Genomic DNA, 26591 nt, shown 5'->3' with positions numbered 1-26591 from the left:
CGTGAAGTTATGCTGAAAAGTGTGCATGTATCTGAAGAAGTGTGCATGCACACGAAAGGTCATACCTATGACAAACTTAGCTGGTCTCTAAGGTGCTACTGGAAGGATTTTTTTACTTTGTTTTGACTACGTCAGACCAACATGGCTACCTACCTGAAAAGGGATGAGATTGCCGTTCAGTTTGTAGGCATCATCTTTGCCCTGTCACAGTCAGAAGGCAGCCATACTTCAGCCTGCTTCTTGCACAAGGACTCCCAGCATGATGCATGGGAGATAGAGCAACGGAGCTGGGCCATGCCATGAATCTTAGCGGGTGGCCTTGGGCAAGTCTCTTGGCCTAAGTTAGCTTACAGATCACCCAGCTTGCAATTTATTATAAATTGGGACAGCTACATTCACGCCACTCCTGAGTTCCATCTTTCCTCCAGAGAGCTCAAGGTGACATACGTGGCTCTCTTCCTCTCCATTTTATTCTCCCGACAACCCTGTAAAGTAGATAAGACCGTGAGAGTGGCTTTCAGTCAAATTAGGGATAAGAAAATGTTCTGTCAAGGCAAGGATTGCTCATTGTCCTGTAGAATGTTCTCCTTCCACTCTGTTCCCCCTAAATACATTATAGGGGTTCCTTCAACCCTCTGGAGAAGATTTGGAGATGGCACATAACACTCATTGGTGGAGGAAAGGGAGGGGATCTGCCTTTGCACAAGCAGAAATCCTTGTGCAAATATGTAGAATACTGTTCAATGACTAACCCAAGGTCACCCAGTGAGCTTCATGGCTGAGCGGGGATTTGAACCCTCATCTCCCAGGTCCTACTTGAAGACTTTAGCTGCTACACCACACTGGTGCAGCAGTCAGAGCTTCGTGCATTGGAAGGGTACAGCATAAGAGTTTGCCCCTCTCTCAGATTCTATCGCTAAACTCTCAAGTTGTGGTGTAGGTCTTTCCGCAAACATGCACTCTGCTGCCTCTGCCGTTGTCTACACCCAATTCTATCCACCATGTTTCCTTATGCTACCAAACCTGTACTCATGTTGAGTGCATATGATGTCATCTAATGAAATATGGTGGCAATACGACAAAATCTCATAGCTAAACTGTATATATCACATGTGGGGATAAACTATGTCTGAATGCTGGAAGAAGGAGGGGGGCAGATTTTGTATTTTAAATACTCCCGGTGGCAGGGAGCACAAACCACAGAAGGCTAGGCTCCATCCTGACATGGCAGATTTCCCCAGGCAAAGAGTTTTGATGCAGGGAGTATTCCAACATTTGATTTCTGCCCCAGTGTGAAATGGTGCTATCCCTGTCTAAAGGTTTTTATTTTGCTCTTGGAAGGCCAGCTGGTTAGACTGATAGAACAGCAGCCTCTACCGTCACTGCAGCATCTACACCATCCAGTTATTTACAGTCTGTTTTGGGTTTTTTCTAGGGAGCACCCCATCTTCTTCATGTTTGTTCAACTTGCCATAATTTCCATCTTCAAGTCCTACCCAACTGTGGGAGACATTGCCCTTTACATGGCCTTCCTTCCACTCTGGAGCCACCTGTATCAGTGTAAGTGATTTGCATTTTATTCTTTCCCCTCCGCCATCCCTAATCTGGTCATTTTTGCCCACCTTGGAAAAGCCATTAGTGACTGCCATTCCTTGTTGGAAAGTGAGCGTAAAGTAGCATTTAAAACGACAGAGGAATGATTCGGCCAAAGTTCTAAGACCCTTTGATTTCAATAAGAGAGAACCAAGCACATGCTTATCTTTCCCAGTGAAATCAATGGAATTAAAAAGTGATTCGTTTATGCTGATCTAAAATTGGACCGGAGTGTGTGTGTGTGTGTGTTGTAACTCAGAGCTCTGGCATTTCATCGCTCTGGCTGTTCAGCTGCAGCTTGCAGTTGACACTTGCTGTTTTTCTTTCTCCCTCCCTGTATGTGTGCAGACTGAGAATAAATCATTCTTCAAGATGACTTTAATTGCCTGCTGTGGTGACGTTGACAAAGTCTAGTGATCCACCTCCTTTCACGACAGGAAGCATTTGTTTTTCTTCCTGGAGTGACTTGCTTGGGGGCAGGTTTTGTAATCTCAGGCATTCAGCTGTGGCTGACTGTGTTTTGGATTAAGAATTTAACCTGTTTCTTTTTTAGTTCACTTTTGAGTTCAGCCTAGATACGCAAGCAATTTTGGTAGGATCAAGTATCATGACATCTACTGATAATTAGTTTCATCAGAATGCATAAAAAGAATTTTCAAAACTCCCCCCCCCGCCCTGGTTTTACTTTAAAAATGTTTAAACTGGCTTTGTCAGTGAATCGCCTTGGGAACATTTTTTTTGTAAAAGGCATTGTCGATACCAGAAGCAAGTAAGTAAATTGAAACACTTCACCAACAACCAATATTAGTTATGGGAATTGTCTTGTGCTGGCATAGCTAGTGTGTCTGAAAAGTAAAAAAAGGAAATGCTCTGCAAAAGCTATACAAAATGTTTCATTGTATTTTAAGACGGGATAAGTTTGGTCCAAATTTAGCTTTCCATTTAGTCCCCATCTTTATTTATCTTCCAGTGTTATTGCTTAGACTTTTTGTATGTTGCACCTGCTCAAATAAAAAATGTGGAAGCGATGGGGAAATGAGTGCAGAATAAGCCTGTCAAGGCTTTCATTTGACACAGGAATTGCAGTTAATTATTTATTCTAACTAGAGGGATTTCTATAGCAGCTGTCTCTGGAACAACCCTCTAAATTAGTATCTGCCACCCCATTGTAGTTGGTATGGTACAATGCCAAGGACTCATTAGTATACCAGCTAACCACTTTTAATGACGCCTCTGCTTTTCATTACAGTCCTCCGGAATGTCTTCATCCTCTCCTGTGTGCTCATTGTCTGCTCCCTGCTCTTCCCGGTTTTATGGCATCTTTGGATTTATGCAGGAAGTGCCAACTCAAATTTTTATTACGCCATCACTTTGACGTTCAACGTAGGACAGGTTAGTAAAACAAGGTGGTGGGTGAGGTTTAAGTAGCCCTCTTAAGTTCCTTGCAACAGATTTTGTACTGGGCACAGAAATCAAATATCATAGGAATCTTGGCATTACAGCAATAGGCTAGAAAGTGTGTGTGCACACATGTGTGTGTGCACACGCGCATGTGTACTATCTAGTGAAATCTCCAGAGTCGGAGGGGTGTGTGTAAGATTTCATTGTTAAGTTGCCTCACACAGTTCCATGCCTGTCCCATGGGCTGGAGCTTAGTTGGAGAATATCTCCTTTGCACACAGAAGGTCCCAGATTCAATCCTTAGCATCTCCAGGTAAAGTCTGGAGGGACACCTGCCTTAAATCCTCAAGAGTTGCTGCCAATACTGAGCTAAGTGGACCGATGGTCTGTCTCAGCATGAAGCTACTTCCTAAATTCCTATATAATGCCTGGAATAAATTTAAAAATAATATAGTCAAGTATGCTCAGTTTGCATAATTTATTCATGTTATCTTGGCACATATTTTATGTTGAGTGCAGACAGGGCTGCCTAGCTAGCATCTTATCTTTGAAAAGCAATTTGTCAAAATATGTTCATGTTGTGCGTTTTGTCCTGCATCTCCTGTCTCTCTTTTGGTCCCAGATCTATACGGCATAAGGTTTGCTCAGAGAACAAAAATGGGGAAGTATAACTGCAGGATCTTGTTATCTGAATGCTTATTCTTGTACATTCTGATTTGGGGCTTTGGCAGCTTAGAAAGGCAGTTGCTTTCTCTTGTTATAGGTGGATTTTTCGATTTGGCTCGCTAGCTCCCTGGACCCATCTGCTCTTATCTGGCTCACCACATTTCACTGTGCAGCCAGGAGTGCTCCACTATTACTAAAAGTTGGGTCACCAGGAATGGGAGAGGGCACCGCAGCAATCTTGCAATTGCTTCAGATCTCCTTCTTAACTGTATTGCTCAGTGTGCTGGAGTGACACAGCTATCAGAGGCTCCGAATTTCCTTTGCATTAAGCAGATTTTGCTCTGGGGGTCAATATTGACCACTTTGGGAAACCCTGATATACACAGAAGGCTCCAGGTTTCCACGCAGAAGGCTCCAGGTTCCATCCTGGCATCTCTAGGTAGCGCTGGGAGAGTTCCCAGCACAAAACCCTGAAATGCCACCATCAGTCTGCGGAAACAGCACTAAAGTAGATAGACCAGTGCTCTGACTCGCGATAAGGCAGCTTGCTATGAAGAATTTTGTGAGCTTTCACCTGCAGTCTGGAGCTGTGCAGTCCACTCTGGTTTATCATCTCATCTGCTGTTTGTGTAAACTAGTTCAGAGTAAAATAAAAAAATTCCTTCAGTAGCACCTTAAAGACCAACTAAGTTTTTATTTTGGTATGAGCTTTCGTGTGCATGCACACTTCTTCAGATACTTCAGGTACTTCTTCAGATACTTCTTCAGGTATCTGAAGAAGTGTGCATGCACACGAAAGCTCATACCAAAATAAAAACTTAGTTGGTCTTTAAGGTGTTACTGAATGAATTTTTTTATTTTGCTTCGACTCAGACCAACACGGCTACCTACCTGTAACTAGTTCAGAGTGTTAGGTTTCGATGTGGGGAATTCAAGTTCAAATCCCCATTCTGAGTCACTCCACCTGTATGTGGCACTGTTTGACTGTGACTACTTTAGTCCCTTCACCGCTTGTCCCTAAAGTTTCTGGGAATCCACATCTCCTCTTCATCTTTTGAGTTTAACTATGGAAGACCTGCAGTATATAAATATGGAGTGAGTTAGAGCTGGATTTATTTAGGTCAGGGATGGGAACTTATAGCTTCCATCAGCCCCAGCCAGCATGACCTCGGGGAGCGGGGTCCATAGCTGCCAAGTTTTCCCTTTTCTCGCGAGGAAGCCTATTTAGCATAAGGGAAAATCCCTGTAAAAAAGGGATAACTTGGCAGCTATGGCGGGGTCCCGGGTCCCCATCCCTGTCTTAGTGCATGAATGTTTATGTTTAAAAGTGTACCTTGGAAATTGCGAGCTTTTTAGGTCCTCTTGGTTTCTTTTGGTTGAGTACTGTAGATGGTTTTCTGCACAGATGGTTACTTTCAGTCTCTTTCATGCAGAGTGACAGGTGTACTGTCTTTTTGAATATTAATTGCAAGACGAAGAAGTGGGTCAAAATGAAATGCTCCAGGGGTCAGGTGCACAGCGCACTGGAAGCCATTAAAACATTTGCTGCTGTGTTGGAGAAATATAAGGTGCCTATGTTCTGAACGCAGATAACTGTGGGGGACACAGTTCTGTCCTGTCCGCTCCCCAAGCTCGCAGCCTTCATGCTTCTTTTGCTGGGTGTGGACGGTAGCAGCCAACTGTAGCAGAAAGGATTAGTGAAAAGAGTGCTGATAATTTTATATATTTTTTAAAAATTGCTAGGATATGTTGGCTGAATGCATACATGGTTTCTATGAGACCTTGCACTCTCAGAAACTATGATGTGACAATATATTTATTCATAGAATCATAGAGTTGGAAGGGATTCACGGGTCATCTAGTCCAACCCTCTGCAATGCAGGAATCTCAGCTAAAGCAGCCATGACAGATGGCCATCCAATCTCTGCTTAAAAACCTCCAAGGAAAGAGAGTCCACAACCTCTTATGGGAGTCTTTTCCACTGCCAAACAACTCTTCCTGTCAGAAAGTTTTTCTGAATGTTTAGTTGGAATTTCCTTTCTTGTAGCTTGAAGCCATTGGTTTTAGTCCTACCCTCCAAGGAGGAGAAAATAAGCTTGCTCTATTCTCCATGTGACAGCCCTTTAGATATTTGAAGGTGGCTATTATATCTTCTCTCAGTCTCCTTTTCCAGACCGAACATACCCAGCACCTTCAAGTGCTCCTTGTAAGGCTTAGTTTCCGACCCTTGATCATCTTGGTTGCCCTCCTCTGCACACCTTCCAGCTTGTCAACATCCTTCTTAAATTGTGGTGCCCAGAATTGGACACAGAATTCCAGGTGTGGTCTGACCAAGGCAGAATAGAGTGGTACTATTACTTCCCTTGATCTGGACGCTATACTTCTGCTTATGCATCCTAGAATAGCGTTAGCTTTTTTTTGCTGCTGCATCACACTGTTGACCCTTGTTCAGCTTGTGGTCCACCAAGTCCCCTAGATCCTTTTCACATGTACTGCTAGTAAGCCAGGTGTCCCCCATCCTATATTTGTGCATCTGGTTCTTCCTGCCTAAGTGCAGAACCTTACATTTGTCCCTATTGAAATTCATTTTGTTAGCTTGCACCCAGTTCTCCAATCTGTTAAGGTAATTTTGAATCCCCCCCCCACTACACATTGATTTGTCACTGAGTTCTAAAAAGAAAAGACATTTAAGGAAGATTGTTTATAGTGCTTCTTCTGAAGAAATTAACCTTCCTAGGAAATCAGGACATTGGGTAGCCTACAGGTCAGGAGTTGCTAATCTCTTTCAGCCTGAGGGTTGCATTGGTTGCTAGTTGCAGCCCCTCCCAGAACAGAGCATTGCAGAATAAAATCATTAAGATAATGCAGCATTGTTTGGTTTTTCCTTACTGTTTCAACACACAATCTGGCTATTCTTGAGTAGCTTTATCACCCTTTTGTTATTGGTAATGTTTTTATGGTTTAAAAGCCTTACTGCTATGCAGGTTGGCTTGTGTCTATAATAGTTCAGTGAATATAAACCAAATAAACATTGATAGTGTTCGACAGTGCCTGATCATATGCTAAAGTACAGAATGTCTTGGTCTGGAAGTGCAGCCATTTTGTTCCGAATGAATCAGGTGTCACTCCTGCATGTGTTTTCTTCTCTTCCCCTGCAGATCTTGCTCATCTCAGACTATTTCTACGCCTTCCTGCAGAGGGAGTACTACCTCACTCATGGAATCTACTTAATTCGAAAAGACAGGACAGACCCCATGCTGGTTCTCAAATAAAGTTGGCATCTGATGCGACTGTGGGAACAGACAACGGATGATACTTGGGGTGGGGTGGGGAGATACCTTTTTTTTGCATATGGTGAACGGGCTCCTGTTTGGGGAATATCCAATTTAGTGCTGGTACAAAGCGTGATGCAGAGAGCATGAGAATGGTTGAGAAGCCCACCTGGGTAGCCCACAGCCGCTTCAGAATCTTCTTGTCACCGCTGTGAATGCCACTCATCAGTTCTGGATAATTCCTCGGGACTTGGTGAAATGCATTTGAAATGACACCAAGGAGGGGTCTTGCATCCAGGCAAGTGACAAGGCCCATGGGTGGTGATTTTTTAATATTATTATTTCTTGGGGAAACTCCTGGGAATTTTCTCCTTGGGGAAAGGAATAACTTCAGCAAGCGTTTATTTGGTTCCTCTTGCTGCTCTGCTTCCATTGCTTGAATTGGCAGCTCACCTGCCTGATGTACAGGGATCCTTGTGCCCTTGGGAGAGAATGGGCAGCTACTCTTGGACACTTACTCTCCTTGCACTGATACTGGAAACTGGGAGGCCCCAAATGTTCTGTGTACAGTTTTATGCTCCGGACAAATGGTCAGTTTGATGTGCATCAGAGTGGAGCTGCCATTGGAACCAGCCTGGGAGACATGGAGATTTGCATTCCGCTGCTTGTAACCCAAGAATTCGGAGGACGTTTGAAGGAATGGCCAGGTGGATCAAACTTGTTCACTTTTCTTTAACGGGGAAACACTATGGAAATGCAAATGAATTGTTCACGTGCAATCTTAGGAAAATGAAAATTAAGAGTTACGGAAAACCCAAAGCGAATGCATTATTGACCAGAGAGGTCATGGTTGGGCTACATAATCCATTCAGCTTTTAAGATTCATAGGAAAATTATTCTTCCCATTTCTTCCCAACCCTACCTCCTCTCTTTTTTGGAGCATGATACACACTCTTAGATCTCTAAGATTTGAGGCCAGAAAGCACAAAAGTGGGAGCACTGTGAATGGAATGTTTGGGCCCAACAATAGTTATAACCATTACATATTCTACCCAAAGTGTTACTGTTTTAGTAGGAGAAGCAGTAAATTGTGACTGTATTAGAAAAGCAGCTATGCAAAAATGGCTACCCCACCCCACCCGCTTTTAATGCTTGTGTGTTGAGTTGGTTCACTTCCCTTCAGTAACCAAGAGACAGGTATTTTTGTTTGGAGATGGCTGGCATTTTTAACTCTTCTAACCCAGCACAGCTACGGCTAGTTTCTCTGACATGTTAATTTTACCAGCGGAGTGGTTCCCTCACCGGGTAGCCAAATGAGACCCAGCCAAACTCCTAAAGCCCAGAAGAGGCCCACCTTGATAACTATAAGCAGAAGAAATTAATTTTAGACCCACTGAATCTGTAATTTATTGCCCTCTGTAATTTTTTTAATTTTATTTTTTGCAAAGTTGCTCTACAGGCTATAGCTTCCTTTCTCTTACAGTGTATTAAAGCAATCTTTCAGAAGGGATTTTTTAAAAATAAAAATAAAAAAAGCTTGCCTTATTAAATTGCACTTTTAGTGATTTTCTAGAACGGGTAGGGAAGTTCAGACCCAGGGGCCTTCTTGGAATGCATCTTCGAATTCTGATGAGCAAGCGGTATTGTCTGGATGGAAGATAGAGGTGTGTGAAACTAGCCTACCTTACAAAGGCAAAATTTATATTCATTGTTCTGTCCACTTTTTGCCTGTAGCCCCACCCACCCCAAGGTTGCCAAGAAAGGAGTGTGACCTCTGGCTGAAAAGGGTCCTCCCACCCCTAATCTAGAAGAGAGTGACTTTTACCTAGGCAGGACTTCCAGGACATAACCTTGTCTCAAGGCAGTGCATGGAGACTACGGTACTTGATGGGTTTTGAAGGGCTTTCAGAGGAAGACTTTCTTTCAGCTCAACTGTACAGGTGGGTTGGGGGCACAGTGTAACTCAAGCAATATTCCGACGACATTTCCACTCCTGACTTGTGTGTGCTCCCTGTACTGCCTGTTGGATCTGGTCTCGTTCTCTCCCTCTTTCAGGGTTCATCTGAATTTAGGGCACTTAATATTTTGGGTTTGTCCATCAGTTAGCAGGGAGTGTCACCACAAAGTAATTCCTGATGCTTTGGCGGGAGGGCCTTACAGTGGCAGTAGGGAAGGCTAGCTACCTTTATTTCCCCCCTTTTGTCTCCCCCTACACACCTTAAAAAAATAAAAAAAAGCCACCGACTCTCAGCAGCTTGGACAGGATTACAAGAGAGCTCTTACCATAGCTGTCAACTTCCGGATTGGAAAATAAGGGATCAGGCACCTCACCCAGCGGCGCGGCACCGGAAGTCGCTTCTGCGCATGTCTGGACATGCGCAGAAGCGATTTCCGGTGCCCAGACATGGGCAGAGCTGCACTGGAATTCGGTTCTGCGCATGCCCAGGCATGCGCAGAGGCAATTTCCAGCAACGCTTGGCAAGTGAGTGAGCAGCCAGCCGCGGAGCAAGGCGTTTTACCGGGCGGCGGCTGGCTGCTCGCCCACTCGTGGCGTGGGGGGGGGGGGCACAGAGTGGAGCCTCCCTGGCCAGCAGGGAGGGAGAGGAGCTGCTTCCTTTGAAATCCGGGGAAATTATGGGATATCTAATGATCCGGGATAGCAGCAGGAAACGGATTGAATTAAGGGAGTTTTCCGCAAAAAACGGGAGGGTTGGCAGCTATGGCTCTTCCCTTCCTTCCTGAAAAGATGCAAGCAGAGGTGGATTTAGGGAAGCATGACTGGTGCGGTCGCACTGGGTGCAGATTGCCACCAGGGGCACCGCAACTATGATTGGCAACGGAGCGTGAGAGGTGAAGGGGCTCCGAATTTTGGCATCGCACAGGCTCCCGCTGAAATTTGAGACCCCAAGAGCCGCCATTGATGCAAGCATGTATGATGAACACTTCTAAAAGTTGAAAGCGGTTAGAAGCTCCCTCACCCCACCCCTGCCCTTGTGCCTCCTAAATGACCACCTTCCAATATGCCACCAGTAAACAAGGTGATGAATTGAAGGTTGGCTGTTTCAACCCTCCCCTACCATCCTTATGTTTGTGCTTACTCAGTGCATGCACCCAAGTTGGGGTGCAGGATCCTGTACCGGGATCCAGCTCGCCCACCATTTTCTTGCATGCACCTCCACTCCATGAGCATTTGGTTCAGTTTTGTTGCAGGTAAGATGTCTGGCTTTTGCAGCACTCTTGTCACTATTAAAGAACCTGCCAGGGATACGCAGCCCTGACCAAGGTTCAGAAAATGGCAGAGTCACAGCGGTTTAAACACCGTGCATTGCGGGGCAGGCATCTTTACAGCCGTTTTTGTGTCTTACCAAGGCATTTTATAAATGTTTCCTATTGGCCGCTCGTGTGAAAGAATTCAAGGATATTGCAAGGATGTAGCTTTTTCTGGTTTGGATAAAATTTGGGGGGGGGGGGTCAGGTTCCTGTTTTAACCAGCCATTTACCGAGGGTATGTTTTGCAACACAAGGTGGATTGATGCCTCCCTGGTTGAGCCACTTTCCCAAAAGAAATATATCAATTTCAGCACTTAACAGCAATGGAAGATGATAGACGGGGGAGGGAGCCTCTGTGAGTGTTGCATGTGTTTGTGATGCACTACTGCTGCATCTGTTTGATGCACCACTCTGTGTGTGTGTGTGTGTGTGTGTGTGTGTGTGTGTGAAAAAGAGAGGCTGAGAGGCCACATTCAAACCATACATTTATCATAGTCTCTGGTTTTGTAATCTCTGGTTTGCTCAGTGTAGTGCTCTTCTCAAGGCATGATCACTTGTCCCATAGTCTGCGAGAACAGTGGACTACATTACAGGGTTGTCGTAAGCCAGGCATGACCAAACTTGGCCCTCCGGCGGTTTGGGGACTACAATTCTCATCTTCCCTAACCACTGGTTCTGTTAGCTAGGGATGATGGGAGTTGTAGTCCCAAAACAGCTGATGAAGTGTGCATGCACATGAAAGCTCATACCAAAATTAAAACTTAGTTGGTCTTTAAGGTGCTACTGAAGGATTTTTTTTATTTTGTTTCGACTCAGACCAACACGGCTACCTATCTGTAACTAGACCTTTGGGAGCAATATGGGAATTGCAAGAACTAATGACACTGTGTGCCTACTTTTTGAACCAAAGGTCAAAAATAATAAAATATAGGGGTAGTGATAAAGATGGCCCACCTTACAGGGTTTGGCATAAAGGTTGCTGGGATATGTGACATGCTTTAACCAACGTAAAAGTGAAACATAAATACTATTATAGAGCTGTGGTTAAAAACTATTTAAAAAAAACACATTTGGTTCTGCCCAGCTGTTGAACACCGATTGTCAGTGATGCTTCAGGATGTCGCAGTCCACCAAACAAAATGGATGTCCTTCATTTGAGACAACGCGGTCCAAATGTATCACTTATTTAGGGGAAAGCAGAAGCTGGCAGAGCAGTCTGTGCCATGTGTCAGCATTACCTGAGAGCGTTTGGCTTTCAAAATGGCTGCCTTGTCTGAAGACTTGAGCCCTTGGTTGCAAACGGGGAAACTGATCAATTGACAGAAAGATTACCGTGGTCTGCAATGCAGTTCATTTCCCTCTCAGCAGGTCTGCCCCTTTCACTTATGGGCGTTTTAAGGATTCATGCTGTCTTTGTAAACTGGAGAAAGATGATTTTTTATTTTTTAAAAAAACACTTTTGCATGCTGCTGGCAGCACAAGAGCTGCTCTCTGCTTCCCAGTGACCACTGCCTCAGGTGCATTATTCTATTTAGGACTGAGTGGAGTGAGTGTTGGGTCTAATGGTATTTATATTATTTGCAGGACGTAAGAGATAATTGGAAGCTGACATTGGACGTGTGCACATGTAATGGTTGGTCAAGTATGTCCGTCCTTACCCAAGGGCTATTAAAACCTTTTAGCTAAATGTAATTAATGTAACGTAATATCTTCCCCCTGCTTTAGCTCGGCGGTGTCCTGATTCTAGAGTTTCTCTCCCCATCCCCCTCGTTTTCATCCTCTTAAATCCTAATCTGGGCTGGCATGCAGAAGCCCTGGAGCTGCAGCGTCTTGGCACTGAGCGGTTGCCATGGCATCAGCCATTTTGTTTCCCATGTGAATCGCGTAGAATAATTTGAGGCTTGCGCTTGTCCTTCTCCAATGCAGGTGGCCATTTTTTGCAGAGGGTCAATAACTTGCTAGGCTGTGACAGGGAAATAAAGCAGCAGAGACTGCACACATACCCCCACAAGAAGTGAAAAAAGGAGGTTGTTTAGGGGGTAGAGGAAAAGAGAAAGAGAAATGGCTGTGTTAGAACGAGAGGAAGAGGCAAGTCAAGAAGCAGGAGAACATTTGGTATGGATTTGGTACAGAATTATAGGGCAGGTTTTAGACCCAACTGGACCTGCTGCTTACCAACCTGGATCATAACCAATGCTATGGCTGGATGGCAAGCAGCTGGCAATCTTCCTTTCAGAGCATCTATTGCTGACCTCAGCACAGTTTGTGAATGGCAGGAGCTGAATCTGGACCTGGATTCCTAACGACTGTACTATCACGCCATCCCAAATTAGTTTGGGTCCATAAGCTCAGGACAGGTCAAACTCAGGCTTCCTAGCAAGGGCTATGAGGAGTAGCAATGTACTGAATTGGGATGACTTTTTAACAGGGAAGGGTTTGTTCTAATAATGAGATTGCTTTCCTACACATGGAAGGATCTGTACAGCAGGCTGTCAAGCTGGCAGGCTGTAAAAGCTATACAGCGTGAATAAATTGGTGCCAGCAACCATGGGGAAGTGGTTTCTGCCTGCACCGAGGAGGATCAAAGTGTTGCTGAGCTATTTTCTCACAGAACGGAAGGCAAGATTGCACAAAGTGGGGGGGGGGAGCTGGTGTGTTCAGAGGCCCCCATCCAGATAGGAACTACATTGCTTCCCTGTACTATCCAATTCTGTTCCAAGATCTTAATTGTAAACCTGTTGCTGGTCGACAGGCTGCTCTCAGCAGTTTTTCTTGTGGGCGTGATGTATTTTGCGAATCTTCTCAAGGTAAGAAGTTGGCATTTGGCAGCGAATTCAGTCTTAACTTCTGTAAGCATATTTCTAACCTTTATGGCTGCAAATGTAGGCTTCAAAGGGTATTTGCAACTGTGGGTGAATTCTAAAAAGCCAGGAGGAGTTCCGGGGTGTGTGTGTGTGGCTCTCTGCATTACTCGCTGGTCCCATGAGAAGCAAAAGTAGAATAAATGGTGCAAAGTGACCATTTGCATCACTTATACTAATAATTTATTATTTATACCCCACCCATCTGGCTGGGTTTCTCCAGCCACTCTGGGTGGCTTCCAACAAAATATTTAAAATGCAATTAAACATCAAACATTAAGAACTTCCCTAAACAGGGCTGCCTTCAGATGTCCTCTAAAAGTCAAGGAAATAAACAACTACCTGACATCTGATGGGAGGGTGTTCTACAAGGTGGGTGCCACTACTGAGAAGGCCCTCATGGTGTTGAGGCCTTTGAGCCTATGCAGAATGTATAGTTACGCTGTCAACATGAGCTAGAGCATGTAGCCTGGCTTCTCATAGATCTCCCAATAGCAGCAACTGTGAACTTGAAGGCAAGTTTCAAAGATACAGGATTCATAAATATGTGACACAAGACCTCATAGGTCTCATGTATCACACTGCTCTCATGACAAGATCTCCTTTGGGAGCTTTCTATATTTACAGGAGCAATGCCTAACTTAGCACTACCAAGTCTGTTGCTGCATTTCTCTTCCTTCAAGACACCTAAAGTTCAGCTTTCCCCCTTTGCCTCTTCTGCGTGGTCTTACTGGTACCTGTGCAGAATAGCACGTTTCTTCTCACTTTCCGCTTTGCTCCTGTGGCAAAGGGAGTGACATTTTTAGTGGCACCAAACAGCTCGTTTTCATTTTTTGTGCCCTTTCTGAGCACTTGAAAGGGCTAATAGTCGAAGAGGTTTACAGTAGCCAGTGAAGAAGAGAAGAAGAGGAGTTTGGATTTGATATCCCGCTTTATCACTACCCGAAGGAGTCTCAAAGCGGCTAACATTCTCCTTTCCCTTCCTCCCCCACAACAGACACCCTGTGAGGTGAGTGGGGCTGAGAGACTTCAAAGAAGTGTGACTAGCCCAAGGTCACCCAGCAGCTGCATGTGGAGGAGCAGAGACGCGAACCCGGTTCCCCAGATTACGAGTCTACCGCTCTTAACCACTACACCACACTGGCTCTGCCTCCTCATCACTGCAGTAGCACTCATGAACAAGAACTACATTACAGCTTGGTTCCTTGGGGTACTGAGGAAGTCCTCCAGGCTCCTATGAGTCTCAACCAGCAGGGCTAAGGGCAAGGGATGTTGGGAGTTATAGTCACAGAGGTTCCCAATCCCTAGACCAGTCATCCCCAAACTGCAGCTCTCCAGATGTTTTGGCCTACAACTCCCATGATCCCTAGCTAACAGGACCAGTGGTCGGGGAAGATGAGAATTGTAATCCAAAACATCTGGAGGGCCGAAGTTTGGGGGTGCCTGCTGTAGGCTCTCACTTGCTTCAGTTCTCAAGAACTCTTGTCTACAAGGCAGACTCATTTCAACAGCACCAAACATTCCTGAAAGTATCTGTAGGAAAGGGTTATGGGTATGATAAATCCCATTAGGAATAGTGTTGGTCTACATAGGAAATTTATTTTGAGTTATCACAACCTAAACTTTGGAGACAACATCCTGTAGTACAGAAGTTTCACAGTGCAAGGGGGAGCAGTTAAGGAAGTGTATAAAAGTAACAGAAGAAAAGCTGGAGCAAATTAATGCAAAAGGCACAGTGTTAATGCTGTGCCTGCCCTAGACGGTAACAAGGGATGCCTGCCCTAGACGGTAACAAGGGATGCCTGCCCTAGACGGTAACAAGGGATGCCTGCCCTAGACGGTAACAAGGGATGCCTGCCCTAGACGGTAACAAGGGATGCCTGCCCTAGACGGTAACAAGGGATGCCTGCCCTAGACGGTAACAAGGGAACAGGCCTAATAGGCCCAGAACCAATCTTCTGGTTTACTAAAAAAAAACACACCCAGTGGTTCCGTTAGCCAGCCGGGGCTGGAAAGGGGTTAGTTTAACCTCCCACTTGCTAGTAAAACTGAATTACTGTGTCACAATATGATGTAGGTCTAAACAGTGTGTCACTGACTTGAAAAGTTTGGAAAGCTCTACTCTAGGTCTACACCAATGCACAGAGGTTTGTGCACATGTTCCATTTACAGCTCCATTTACACTGCAGAACTAGGTCCAGCATATCCGTGGAGTATGTGGCACAAGGAAACAAGCAGAGAATAGGCGTGCTGTCACGACTCCTCGCCGCCAGCTCCTTTCAGTCTGACTGTATGGGACGTCTGAGATTGGGGCAAGTGAAATCTACTGCTCTGACAACAAGACACAATTTTAACTTATCTTTATTTATATAGTTATTTGTATAGATTCAACTGGGTGGGGATTTTTTTCCTGTCATACACACACACGTTTTTGGTATCATAAATTTAAAAAAAGAGGGGGGGGGAAGCAATATAAATCAGTACATTCCTTGAGTGAATGGTCTGCTTGCCACAATGGGACAAAGAAAATAAGAAAAAGAAAGGAAAAGAAACTCGTGCATGCAAGAAAGGAGAGGGGCTGGCTTTTAAAAACGAAACGAAAACAATCCTAAAAAGGCAAGTATAAATATCAACAGAGACACAGCACAGGGTACAGCAGATCTGTGAAAATTAAGCTAATTCCACGCTCACCTCTACTACGTTTTAAAGTGCAAAGAAGCTTGGGCTTGGCTTGTTTGTTTGTTTTTTTAAAACCTACATAATACAAGCAAATTATATTCCCCCGTCGTGCTTACAAAATAAAATAAGTCTAAGAGATATACATTATACACAGTCCTGTAGAAGACGCCTACATCTACTCTGTAGCACCAAGAATTGATATGCAAGTAATTAAAAATGCAAGAGCAGTGGTAGTTGTTTGTTTTTGTTTGTTTGCCTTCAGATTTCTGGCCCTTTAATAAAAGTTCAGCAGATAAGCCCCTCCCCTTGCTGTAGCGGTGGCGTTGTTCTTCCTCCGCCTGCCACAAGCTCCATCAATTTGGCATTGGACTAAGAAAAAAGGACATGATGACAACAGACAGAAAAGGAGACAGAGAAAGCGCACGCAGCGGGGAAGGAAGGGGGACGCAACGAGTGTTCCACACGGGGGGGGGGGGTCAAGGGCAAGGAAGTAGAGACTTGTGGGTCACGCAATCATACACACACGGAACTAGCTTGGTCTGTTGCACTGCAAAGGTGGAGGCACACCAGTTGCTTTTTGTGCTGCTCCCGAGCCACAGGCCTCTGTCTGCACTGGTGTGCCGGGGGGGGGGGGAGTGTTGGAGAGGCAGGGATGTCAATGCAACAGTTTCTGGAGTCAGTCCTCTGGTGCAGATAGGCGCTCAGTAGCCAAAGGTCTCCTGCGAGGCGTAGACCATGTAGAGGAAGCCGTCTTCGTCCTTCTCTTGCTCATAGATCTCAGAGATAGGGGTGGAAACGCTCACCATGCTGTGCTGGTTCACCAACAGGAAGAAGGCCTGGGTGGGATTCAGCTGCAGCCGGCGACTGGTGGAGAGGGGCAGAAGGAAGTTCAGGATTAATGAATTTATTCAATTTCTGTGCCACCCTTCGTCCGAGGGTCACAGGGCGGTTTACAGTAGAACACCACAAAAACACACAAACCAAAATAATAACATACCCGAGCACATCAAACACACAGCTTAAAGCAGGCTTCCCCAAACTGCGGCCCTCCAGATGTTTTGGCCTACAACTCCCATGATCCCTAGCTAACAAGACCAGTGATCGGGGAAGATGGGAATTGTAGTCCAAAACATCTGGGGGGGCGAAGTTTGGGGATGCCTGGCTTACAGGGTCATAGGTTGTTTAATTAGCCAAAGGCTTGGGAGAAGAGGAATGATTTGGCCTGGTACCCAAGGATATGTAATGAAGGCATCTGGCGGGCCTCCCTGGGGAGAGCATTCCACAAGTGCGGGGCCGCTGCAGAAAAGGCCTGCTCTCATGTTGCCACCCTCTGTGTCCCTCGTACAGAGGGCACATAAAGAAGGGCCTCGGATGATGATCACAGGGTCCAGGTCAGTTCATATGAGGAGATGTGGTCCTTGAGGTATTGCAGTACTGAGCCGTTTACGCTTTATAGGTCAAAACTAGCAATTTGAATTGGGCCCGGAAACTAAATTGGCTGCCAGTGCAATTAGGCCAGGATCGACATAAAATGCTCAAACTGTCTTCCCTCGGTGGGCAACTTGGCTTCTGAATTCTGTACCGGCTAAACTTTCCAAACCGTCTTCAGTGGCAGCCCCATTTATAATACGCTGCCGTAATCTAACCTAGAAGCAGTTACTTCAGCAGAGCTAGCAGGCGGACCTGCACAGTGGAATCCAATTCACTTATTTGTTCAGACCCAAAGATGCCACAAATAGCTCAAAAGAGAGAGATGGCATCTTTTGGTGGCAAACCTGGTCGGCATCCGGAGTGCCTGCAGATCTGATTATGGTATAGATTCAGGGAAACACCCTTTCTGCCTCCCCTAAGCAGCGGCACTTCCTGCTGTGCCTTCGGCTCATTAAGTCAGTGCATGATGAGAAGCCACGCTGCATCCTTTGCAGCTTCCCCCCATCACCCTTCCAATTCATAGGACTGCCCTATCCCCATGTCCTACTTTAGGAAGCTAGTTAGAAGGGCAAGGAAGGGCAAGCTGTTCCCATGCCAAAAAAAAAATAACCCTTGATTTGCACTGTCAGGAGTAGATCATAGCTGGCTGCTTTGAGGGCTTTCACTTACCGGATTATTTTTACCAATTCACTCATGTTGACATGGTCAGGGACTAGGAATTTGGTCTTATCCAGCACAGGCAGCTGCTTCTCCCCCTTGTATCTTTCAATAATGACCTGACGAGAGAGAAATGGATGAAGTCAGGGTTCTTCTTACCCAAATCTATCACGACAGCCCTTAAGGAGACAGCCTTTCAAGCAGCAAACAAACCCAAGGATGTGAAGATAATTAAAAACCAAGAAACAAACCACATCAAAGCTTTCCCCAAATGGTACCTTGAAGTCAGGAGTGGCTTCTGTCTGGTTTTACAAGAACCCCTTTTGAAAGCTGTACTATAATCAACAAATTGAATGCTGACTCCACGTTCGGCCTTGCCCCTCTCTCCTTCAGACTGCTTGTCCCCACCCTCGTAAAACTTTTTTTAAAACGATAGCCTGAAAATTCAGTCATTAGCATGTTTGTTCCACATCTTATTAGTAAAAGCAGACAAATGAAAAGTTAAGAAGAAAATGATTTCCATGATCTTGGACGAAAGCCAGCATTATTATTATTATTATTAAGTGTTTTATTGGCTCGTTCACTGCTCAAATTATATATGCCTGTCCAGAGCCTTAGCATCAGTGAGAATTCAGTAGGCCCACGTCCCCTTTGGTGTTGTGTACAACACAAAATGTACGCCACTGCTCACAAAAAGGAGAATCTTCTGAATCAATAAAGGCAACAACATGGTGCAACAGCCACTCGGCAGTTAAACACAGATGGCACAGCTCTGTGGCATGATGATGATGATGATGATGATAATAATAATAATAGAATCATAGAGTTGGAAGAGACCACAAGGGCCATCCAGTCCAACCCCCTGCCAAGCAGGAAACACCATCAAAGCATTCTTGACATATGGCTGTCAAGCCTCTGCTTAAAGACCTCCAAAGAAGGAGACTCCACCACACTCCTTGGTAGCAAATTCCACTTCCGAACAGCTCTTACTGTCAGGAAGTTCTTCCTAATGTTTAGGTGGAATCTTCTTTCTTGTAGTTTGAATCCATTGCTCCGTGTCCGCTTCTCTAGAGCAGCAGAAAACAACCTTTCTCCCTCCTCTATATGGCATCCTTTAATATATTTGAAAATGGCTATCATATCACCCCTTAATCTTCTCTTCTCCAGGCTAAACATACCCAGCTCCCTAAGCCGTTCCTCATAAGGCATCGTTTCCAGGCCTTTGATCATTTTGGTTGCCCTCTTCTGGACACATTCCAGCTTGTCAGTATCCTTCTTGAACTGTGGTGCCCAGAACTGGACACAGTACTCCAGGTGAGGTCTGACCAGAGCAGAATACAGTGGTACTATTACTTCCCTTGATCTAGATGCTATACTCTTATTGATGCAGGCCAGAATTGCATTGGCTTTTTTAGCTGCTGCATCACACTGCTGACTCATGTCAAGTTTGTGGTCTACCAAGACTCCTAGATCCTTTTCACATAATATTTTATTTATTTATTTATACATTTATTTATTTATTTATTTATTTATTTATTTATTTATACATACATTTATTTATTCATACATACATACATACATACATACATTTCCCCAGCCACTCTGGGCAGCTTCCAACAAAATATTAAAATACAATAGTCCTTCAGATATTAAAAGCTTCCCTAAAGCTTTTGATGATGACACGGAAAGACCACCAAGTTGATATTTAAAAGGCAAATGTGAAGGCGCTGGTAGTAAGCAGACAGCTCAGATCTGCTGAGTCTCCATCTTTTCCCCTCCCACTATCTCAAATTTTGAAATGTGCCCACTGGTTCAACCCCTGCACAGAAGCAATCCTTTTAAGCATCCATATTCGCTAGTGTCACAAACTCAAAAGCCACACAACTGCCATTTGTGTTTAAATACTATGAAATAAAAGGTATCCCTGATGGGGCTTTACAGAGGGGCAGGGCTGCTTCAACCACAGACCTGCCATACACGAAAGCCAAAGCAAAAGGTGGAGGGGCAAGAAGACCACCATGCTGGCCTGGAGCTGGCACAGCAATTTGGCACAGATTGGGCTCAATACCATTAAACAGCAGCAGTGGGGCTGGCTTCAGAACTAACAGATCCTGCCCTTTCTCTGGAAAGCCCTGATTTGGAGGGTTTTGCTGGCTGCCACTGACATGGATCCCACCAGCTGCCCTTCTGCTCACTCTGCAGGTGAGGGACGGATGCCGCCCAATCCATCACCACCCCAGCACAAAGGGGTTTGGATAGCCCTTGGAGGGAAAAACCAAATGGCTGGGCAAGATGAAGTTAACAATGGACACTTAGGTGCCCTTGGCATGCTCACAACAAAGGCGGGCCTGAGTGCCCATCTTTCAAGGGCCATTTCTAGCTACTGGCAATAGAGGTAGACTGCCTTTGTAGGCCTGTTAGTTAATAGCCACTAAAAGACTTATCTCTGTGAATCGATCTAATTTGCTCCTTTGCAGGGTAAAGCCATCTGTAAGAACAGCCACCACAACACCCCATGTTAATTTCATGCAATTTTGAAAAGAAAAGTTTTCCTTTGTCTGCCCTGAACCTGCTGCCAATCAGTTTTGCTGGATAATTCTACGCCATGAGACCGGTTTTAGTGTCCGGAGTGACATTTTCGTCTAGTCAGCTCTAGACAAAAGCAATTGTGGGCCAGAGAAAGAGAACAACTGCCAGGCGATGTGGGAATCATATCTGCTCTGCGTATCTCGGGATATGAATTATTCAACCACTGTGCCCGTACATAAAGTGTGTCTCTTATTAGAAAGGAAGCAGCCAGAGAATAGGCCAAAGAGTAAATGCAAGCAGGCAATGTGCTCTGTACCCAGCACAGAGTGGTAGTCAGAAACAGGGGCTTTGGCAGACATGCAGTAGTGGAAGTTGTATACTTCCCACTGACTCAGTTGTAGAGCACTTGCACTGCATGCAGAACGTGCCAGGTTCCATGGCAATTTCCAGGCAAGACAGGGAAAGACCCCAATACGAAACCCACTGGCAGAGTGGGCAACAGTGACAATGCTAAATGGGTCAGTGGTCTGACTCTATATGAAGCAGCTTCCTACCCAGAGGCATCTACTCGCTGAAGGTACCAGTTTCAATCTGCTTATCTAGGGAGGCACATGGCTGCAGACTTGCCCCAGACGTAGAAAAGCGTGGCATCTGCACTCAACCTGTGGACATCAGGGCAAGAGTGGTGTCAGCGCAGGCCCTGTGTGTCACCCTGCTCCTGCTCCCGTGTATATGTGAGAGTCCTCTATGTGAATAACACATGAAGAGCAGTAGAATGTGAAACAAAGGATGATAACCACGTCAGAATGACGGTGGGGCTGTGGAGTCAACATGTTCTATTTATCTTAAGTGGAGAAAAAGCTCGGGCCTCCCGCCCAATTGACAGAGTATCAGAGAAAAGGGGGTTAAGCCTAACTGTTCCTTGGATATACAGTGGTACCTCAGGTTACAGATGCTTCAGGTTACAGACTCCGCTAACCCAGAAATTGATGCTTTTGAATTATGGTGCTGGAGGAGACTCTTGAGAGTCCCATGGACTGCAAGAAGATCAAACCTATCCATTCTGAAGGAAATCAGCCCTGAGTGCTCACTGGAAGCACAGATCCTGAAGCTGAGGCTCCAATACTTTGGCCACCTCATGAGAAGGGAAGACTCCCTGGAAAAGACCCTGATGTTGGGAAGGATTGAGGGCACTAGGAGAAGGGGACGACAGATGACGAGATGGTTGGACAGTGTTCTTGAAGCCACCAACATGAGCCTGACCAAACTGCGGGAGGCAGTGGAAGACAGAAGTGCCTGGCGTGCTCTGGTCCATGGGGTCATGAAGAGTCGGACATGACTAAACGACTAAACAACAACAACCCAGAAATAGTACCTTGGGTTAAGAACTTTGCTTCAGGATGAGAACAGAAGCAGGCCCCATTAGCTAAAGTGGTATCTCAGGTTAAGAACAGTTTCAGGTTAAGAATGGACCTCGGGAACAAATTATGTTCTTAATCGGAGGTACTACTGTACTAGCTTTTCCATTTAGTTGAGCTTTATAGTTTGGGGGGAGCACTCTGGGTTACATATTGGAAAGAAACCTAAAAAGCTTTTACCCAAACTGAAGGCATAGTTAAACTCTAAGCACTAATGGATTTTGTTTTTCACCTACATGTATATGCCGGTGTACTGGAAGAAGCAAAGATCACCAGTGTCGAAGCGATCATCAACTTCAATTGACTGGTCACGTGGTGCAGATCCCTGATTATCGTCTTCCCAAGCAACTACTCTATTCTGAACTTAAAAATGGAAAGCGTAATGCTGGTGGTCAACAAGAGAGGTTTAGAGACTCTCTCAAGGCAAATCTTAAAAAATGTAGTATAAACACCGACTGGCCTGCAAGCACTCCAATTGCAGAACAGCCTTTACCAAAGGTGTCATGGACTTTGAAGATGCTTGGACTCAGGACGAAAGGGAGAAACGTGCTAAGAGGAAGGCATGTTTGGCAAACCCTCACTGGGATCAACTCCCGCCCAGAAACTGTGGAAGGACGTGTGGATTCAGAATTGGCTTCCATAGTCACTTATGGACTCAACTGTTAAGACCGTGTTCATGGAAGACAATCTTACTCGGCTACGAGTGATTGCCAAAGAAGAAGATTATGCATCCGTCATACATATACATATATGTGCATTTGTATGTATGTGAGACACATATGTGTGTATCCTCCTGCCTCTCATAACCAAATAAGCTGCTTGCTAACCTTGTTATTCTCACAGTCCTTACTTGCATATTCTTGTGATCACTGAAATCTAATGTGGCAACCCGGCATTTATCTATTTACAAACTGAGCTGAGCAGAACCTGCTGTTTAATCATAAGTATGCCCCCACCACCACCACCACAAAAGAAATGTCTTCTGGGGTTTCTGACAGTCCTCTGGAGCAGATTTGGAAGGGGTTCACGTGGAGATAATACTTGCATACTTGTGCTAAATACAACCCAGTATGCATCTGAATGAATACCAGTTACTGGGGGACCTAAATGACACAGGGCGGGTGTTGCTGCATTCATGTGGGCTTCCCAGAGGCATCTGGTTTTTGTTTCATCAACCCCTTTTGGGGAATTAATTTGATTCAGTGTTGGCCATATGTTCTGCATTTTATGATGTTTTGATGCTTGTATAGTACACTTCCACGGTATTTTTCTCAGGAGTTGGCAGCTTACAAATACTCGTATAAATAAAAGTCTGGCTGGTTAATATTAGAGAAGAACGCTAGATTGGATGGGCCTCTGGTCTGCTCCAGCATCTTAACATCATTTCATTTACAAACCCCGAGAAGCTATATACGTAATGGGGAAGGCCCTGATCCCCAATTACTGATGTGTGGAAATGGTTTGGTTTGCTCGCTAGTTAGGAAAAGGAACTCTGCACATCCTCAGGAGTTCTCGGGGTCCCTTCCAACTCTATGATTCTATATATGCTCAAGGGCTGGGCCCCAAAACTGAAAACAGGTTCTGGGGCTGATTTCCAGCTGAATGCTGATCTACCCTCATTCTTTTTTTTTTTTAAAAACATAATTTTTATTGATTTTACAAATTACAAAAGATGGTACATACATATACACCTTTTCCACCTTCTTCCCACCCCCCTCCATGGGTCCTCCCCTGCCACAGAAGTATCCCACGCAGGTGAACAGTCAGAAGTGGTCCATTTTATGATTGGGTTTCTGTCCTCCTCCCCCTCCCCTGCCCCCGAAGCCCCCCCCTGCCACCAGGGAGCTCCAGTGAACCAGGGCAGTACGCAGGAGTTCATCCATCCAACCATCTATTGTCATACCAAAAAAAAAGAAAATACAAAAAGAGAAAAAGAGAAAAAAGAGAAGAAAAAAAAAGACAAAAAGGAAAAAAGACAAAAAAAAAATTCATCATAATTGTTAAATTCATAATTGTTAAACCATATTTTGTGGGCTTCCCCACCCTCCCCCCTTCCCCGGTTTTCCTCCCTTATTTATCATCTTCAACAGTTTCATAGTTCATATTTTATAACATACACCTTTATATCTTATACCACTTTTAAACTAACTATTATCATTTTCGCCTATTGTCCACTCACTGAGAAATCAAACTCCCATTTTTTCTTCCCGTGCCTAATTTTTACCCCTCTATAGGCCTCCATATTTTCACCTTTTTCCAAAATCAATTCACTTTTTAAACCTATAATTATTCCCAAACTAACCTTACACCCCCCCGAGTACTGGCTCCACCCCACCAATCCAGCAAGTTCCATAGTCAGCAGTCCAGTTATAGTCCTATTAACCCATCCTTACAATCACAACTTCACTTTCCCTTCACCCCACCCCCTGTTTACAGTCTTTTGCCATCCAGGCCTCCATATCAGACCCCTGAGCTTCTTCTCTTCTCTGCTTAATTTTTCCTTCTTCCCTGTGGTCATTCTGGAGTTCCAGTAAGTCCAATCGTGCCCCCCTCGAAGGGGAGGCACTCCATCCAACTTTTTGTAGAGTAAAATCATCATTTTTTTCGTGATGGGCTTCATTTTGTGTTAAGTCATCACAGTCCTCATCATTGTCATTCTCACATTCGTCTTCTTCAGTTTCAAAAGCTTCATCTTCTAAGAAATCATATTCTGCCATCATCATCTGGAATTGTTTCTGTAACACTTGCCGTTGTGTCTCCTCTTGACATAGTTCTATTCTTGCTTCCCACATTAAGGTCAAAACAGTCCGCTGAAACTCAGGCGGGTACCTTTTTGTTGACATAGTTCAGTCCTGTCAAGGTCAAAACTTGTCACATGGGGTGGAATATAATCGCAGTCTATTTTCTCGACTCCATTTTAACAAGCTGGCTGCATTCTTAAAAATAAAGTTCGAACTCACATTTCAAAAGTATATAAACCAAAAAAGAATTTCCAAAAAGTCCAGAGATAAAGATAGAAATAGAATTTAACTATAAATCCTGATCAACTCACTGGATTGTCTGGGCTGCCAGCTCCCGAGGAACAGAAAGGTCTTTCTTAGTCTTAACTTCTTTCTGCAGGGCAATCACAACCACAGTCTCTCTCCCCTTTTACCCTGCATTTAGGGGAGATTCTCTTTGATGCCTTTGAGGAATCCTTTTAAGTTGAAATCTTCTGTTTACGGCTTCGGGTTTCTGTTTACTGTCTCTTATGTTACCGTAGGGGGGGGGTGGCTTCCTCTTTTCCCCTCTCTCCCAGGTCCAAATTGTTGCCTTAATTTACATTCCAAAGAATCCAAATTACTCACAGTCTATTCATTTGCTGAATGTTCTTTGAAGAATTGGCCACCTCCACTTCCCAGACTCGCAGCTTCGCACTCTCAGAGCAGCAATGTCAGCCTGTCCGCCGCGGTTCACCTCCTCGCTCTCGGGGGCTTAAACAAAGCCGATCCGGGGAGGAGAGAGCCCGCTTTTGGCGCCGCCAGGCAAAATCTGTCCCCAAAAAGCTCGATTTGGGGCTTTTAAGGAGGTTTCGCTTCGCTGGAACGATTCCCTCCACCTCTGAAGCGCCGAGGTCCGCTCCGCTGTGCGGACCCCCGTCTGAGCAAGATGGCGTGGTCAACCGGAAGCCCTCTGATCTACCCTCATTCACCCCCCACTTTCAGTCCAGATTTTATTTTTATCTCGCCTTCTAGGAACAGAAGTGCTACTTCAACAGAAAATGTCTGAAGCCTTTTTTTTACAGATAATAAATGCAGTTATTGTGCAAATGCATGATTATTTGCAAAAAAAGGGGGGGTCCTAGTGTAAGAATTGGCCTTAAAGGATCAGGCCAAGGTCCATCTGGCCCAGACGTCCATCTGAACCACTGCCAACCAGCTGCCTTTGGGAAGAGCCAAGAAGCAAGGCATTCAAATACATGTTCAGGGCACTGAATCACGTCTGTTCAATGTCTTCTTGCCATGCAGTTATTAAAAAGCACAGTGAATCGCCTTCAATCAGAGCCTTTTAGGATACAATTGATGTTGCCCTCTGCCCCTTGCCAAGGGTCCCTCCAGATGGGAGCTTATTGTAGATTTGGTGTGGCGGCTCATGCCTGCAAAAAAAAATTTTTTTCCAGCATCCACACAATGATGCTACTGTCAAAATGCCAACCCATACTTTTAAAGTATTTAATCCAGATTTTCCTTCACTGCAGAAAATCTATTAAGTAAAAGCTACCCATTATACATCTGCAGTATGGAAGCTCATTGTTTCCTCTCCCCCCATACATATATAGATGTATATTGGTAGCTAATTTGGGGTGTATGTGTTGCCAGTCTGATAGGTGACCTCTACTGCCACAGCCCTACTTACATTTGCTCTCTGAGTACAACCCAGCCATTTTATTTCCAGCAGCCCAAAAGATACTAGAATGCCTAATTCCATCAACTGTTGCATAATAAGGGCATGTTTGAATTTCAATGACCCATTCTCTAAATATCTCAGCATGTGGGGGATAATTTTGGGGACTGTAATTGTGGTATATAAACCAGGCTTTTAGATAGATAAATAAATAATAATATGGTGCCTTTGCACAAGGCCTCTTCATCACTCTTGCACAAACCTTAACCAGGAAACTATCGGTTCTTGAACTTAATCTGTTCTGGGAATCCGTTTGACTCCCAAAACAGTTCGAAAACCAAGGCACGGCTTCCGATTGGCTGCAGGAGCTTCCTGCACTCAAGCGGAAACCACGGCGGACATTCGGCTTCCGAAAAACATTCGCAAACTGG

General features: G+C 44.9%; 2 protein-coding genes across 2 annotated transcripts in view; one reads left to right on the top strand and one right to left on the bottom strand.

Annotated features, from left to right (window-relative positions):
• The window catches only part of PIGU (phosphatidylinositol glycan anchor biosynthesis class U), a 30339-nt gene extending 21857 nt beyond the window's left edge, over window positions 1–8482 (top strand). Inside the window, exons 10-12 of the mRNA XM_035123274.2 lie at window positions 1436–1560; window positions 2843–2985; window positions 6819–8482. Coding sequence (XP_034979165.1) covers window positions 1436–1560; window positions 2843–2985; window positions 6819–6932 — 382 coding nt within the window. The 3' untranslated portion in view covers window positions 6933–8482. The remainder of the gene's footprint in view (window positions 1–1435; window positions 1561–2842; window positions 2986–6818) is intronic.
• A 6926-nt stretch (window positions 8483–15408) lies between these two features.
• MAP1LC3A (microtubule associated protein 1 light chain 3 alpha) overlaps window positions 15409–26591 on the bottom strand; it is a 46268-nt gene continuing 35085 nt past the window's right edge. The window contains exons 3-4 of the mRNA XM_035122112.2: window positions 17843–17949; window positions 15409–16606 (exon numbers count right to left, since the gene is read on the bottom strand). Coding sequence (XP_034978003.1) covers window positions 16444–16606; window positions 17843–17949 — 270 coding nt within the window. The 3' untranslated portion in view covers window positions 15409–16443. The remainder of the gene's footprint in view (window positions 16607–17842; window positions 17950–26591) is intronic.

The sequence above is a fragment of the Zootoca vivipara genome, chromosome 7, assembly GCF_963506605.1.
Source record: "Zootoca vivipara chromosome 7, rZooViv1.1, whole genome shotgun sequence".
NCBI lineage: Eukaryota > Metazoa > Chordata > Lepidosauria > Squamata > Lacertidae > Zootoca > Zootoca vivipara.
This window is presented reverse-complemented; position numbering and strand designations above follow the sequence as displayed.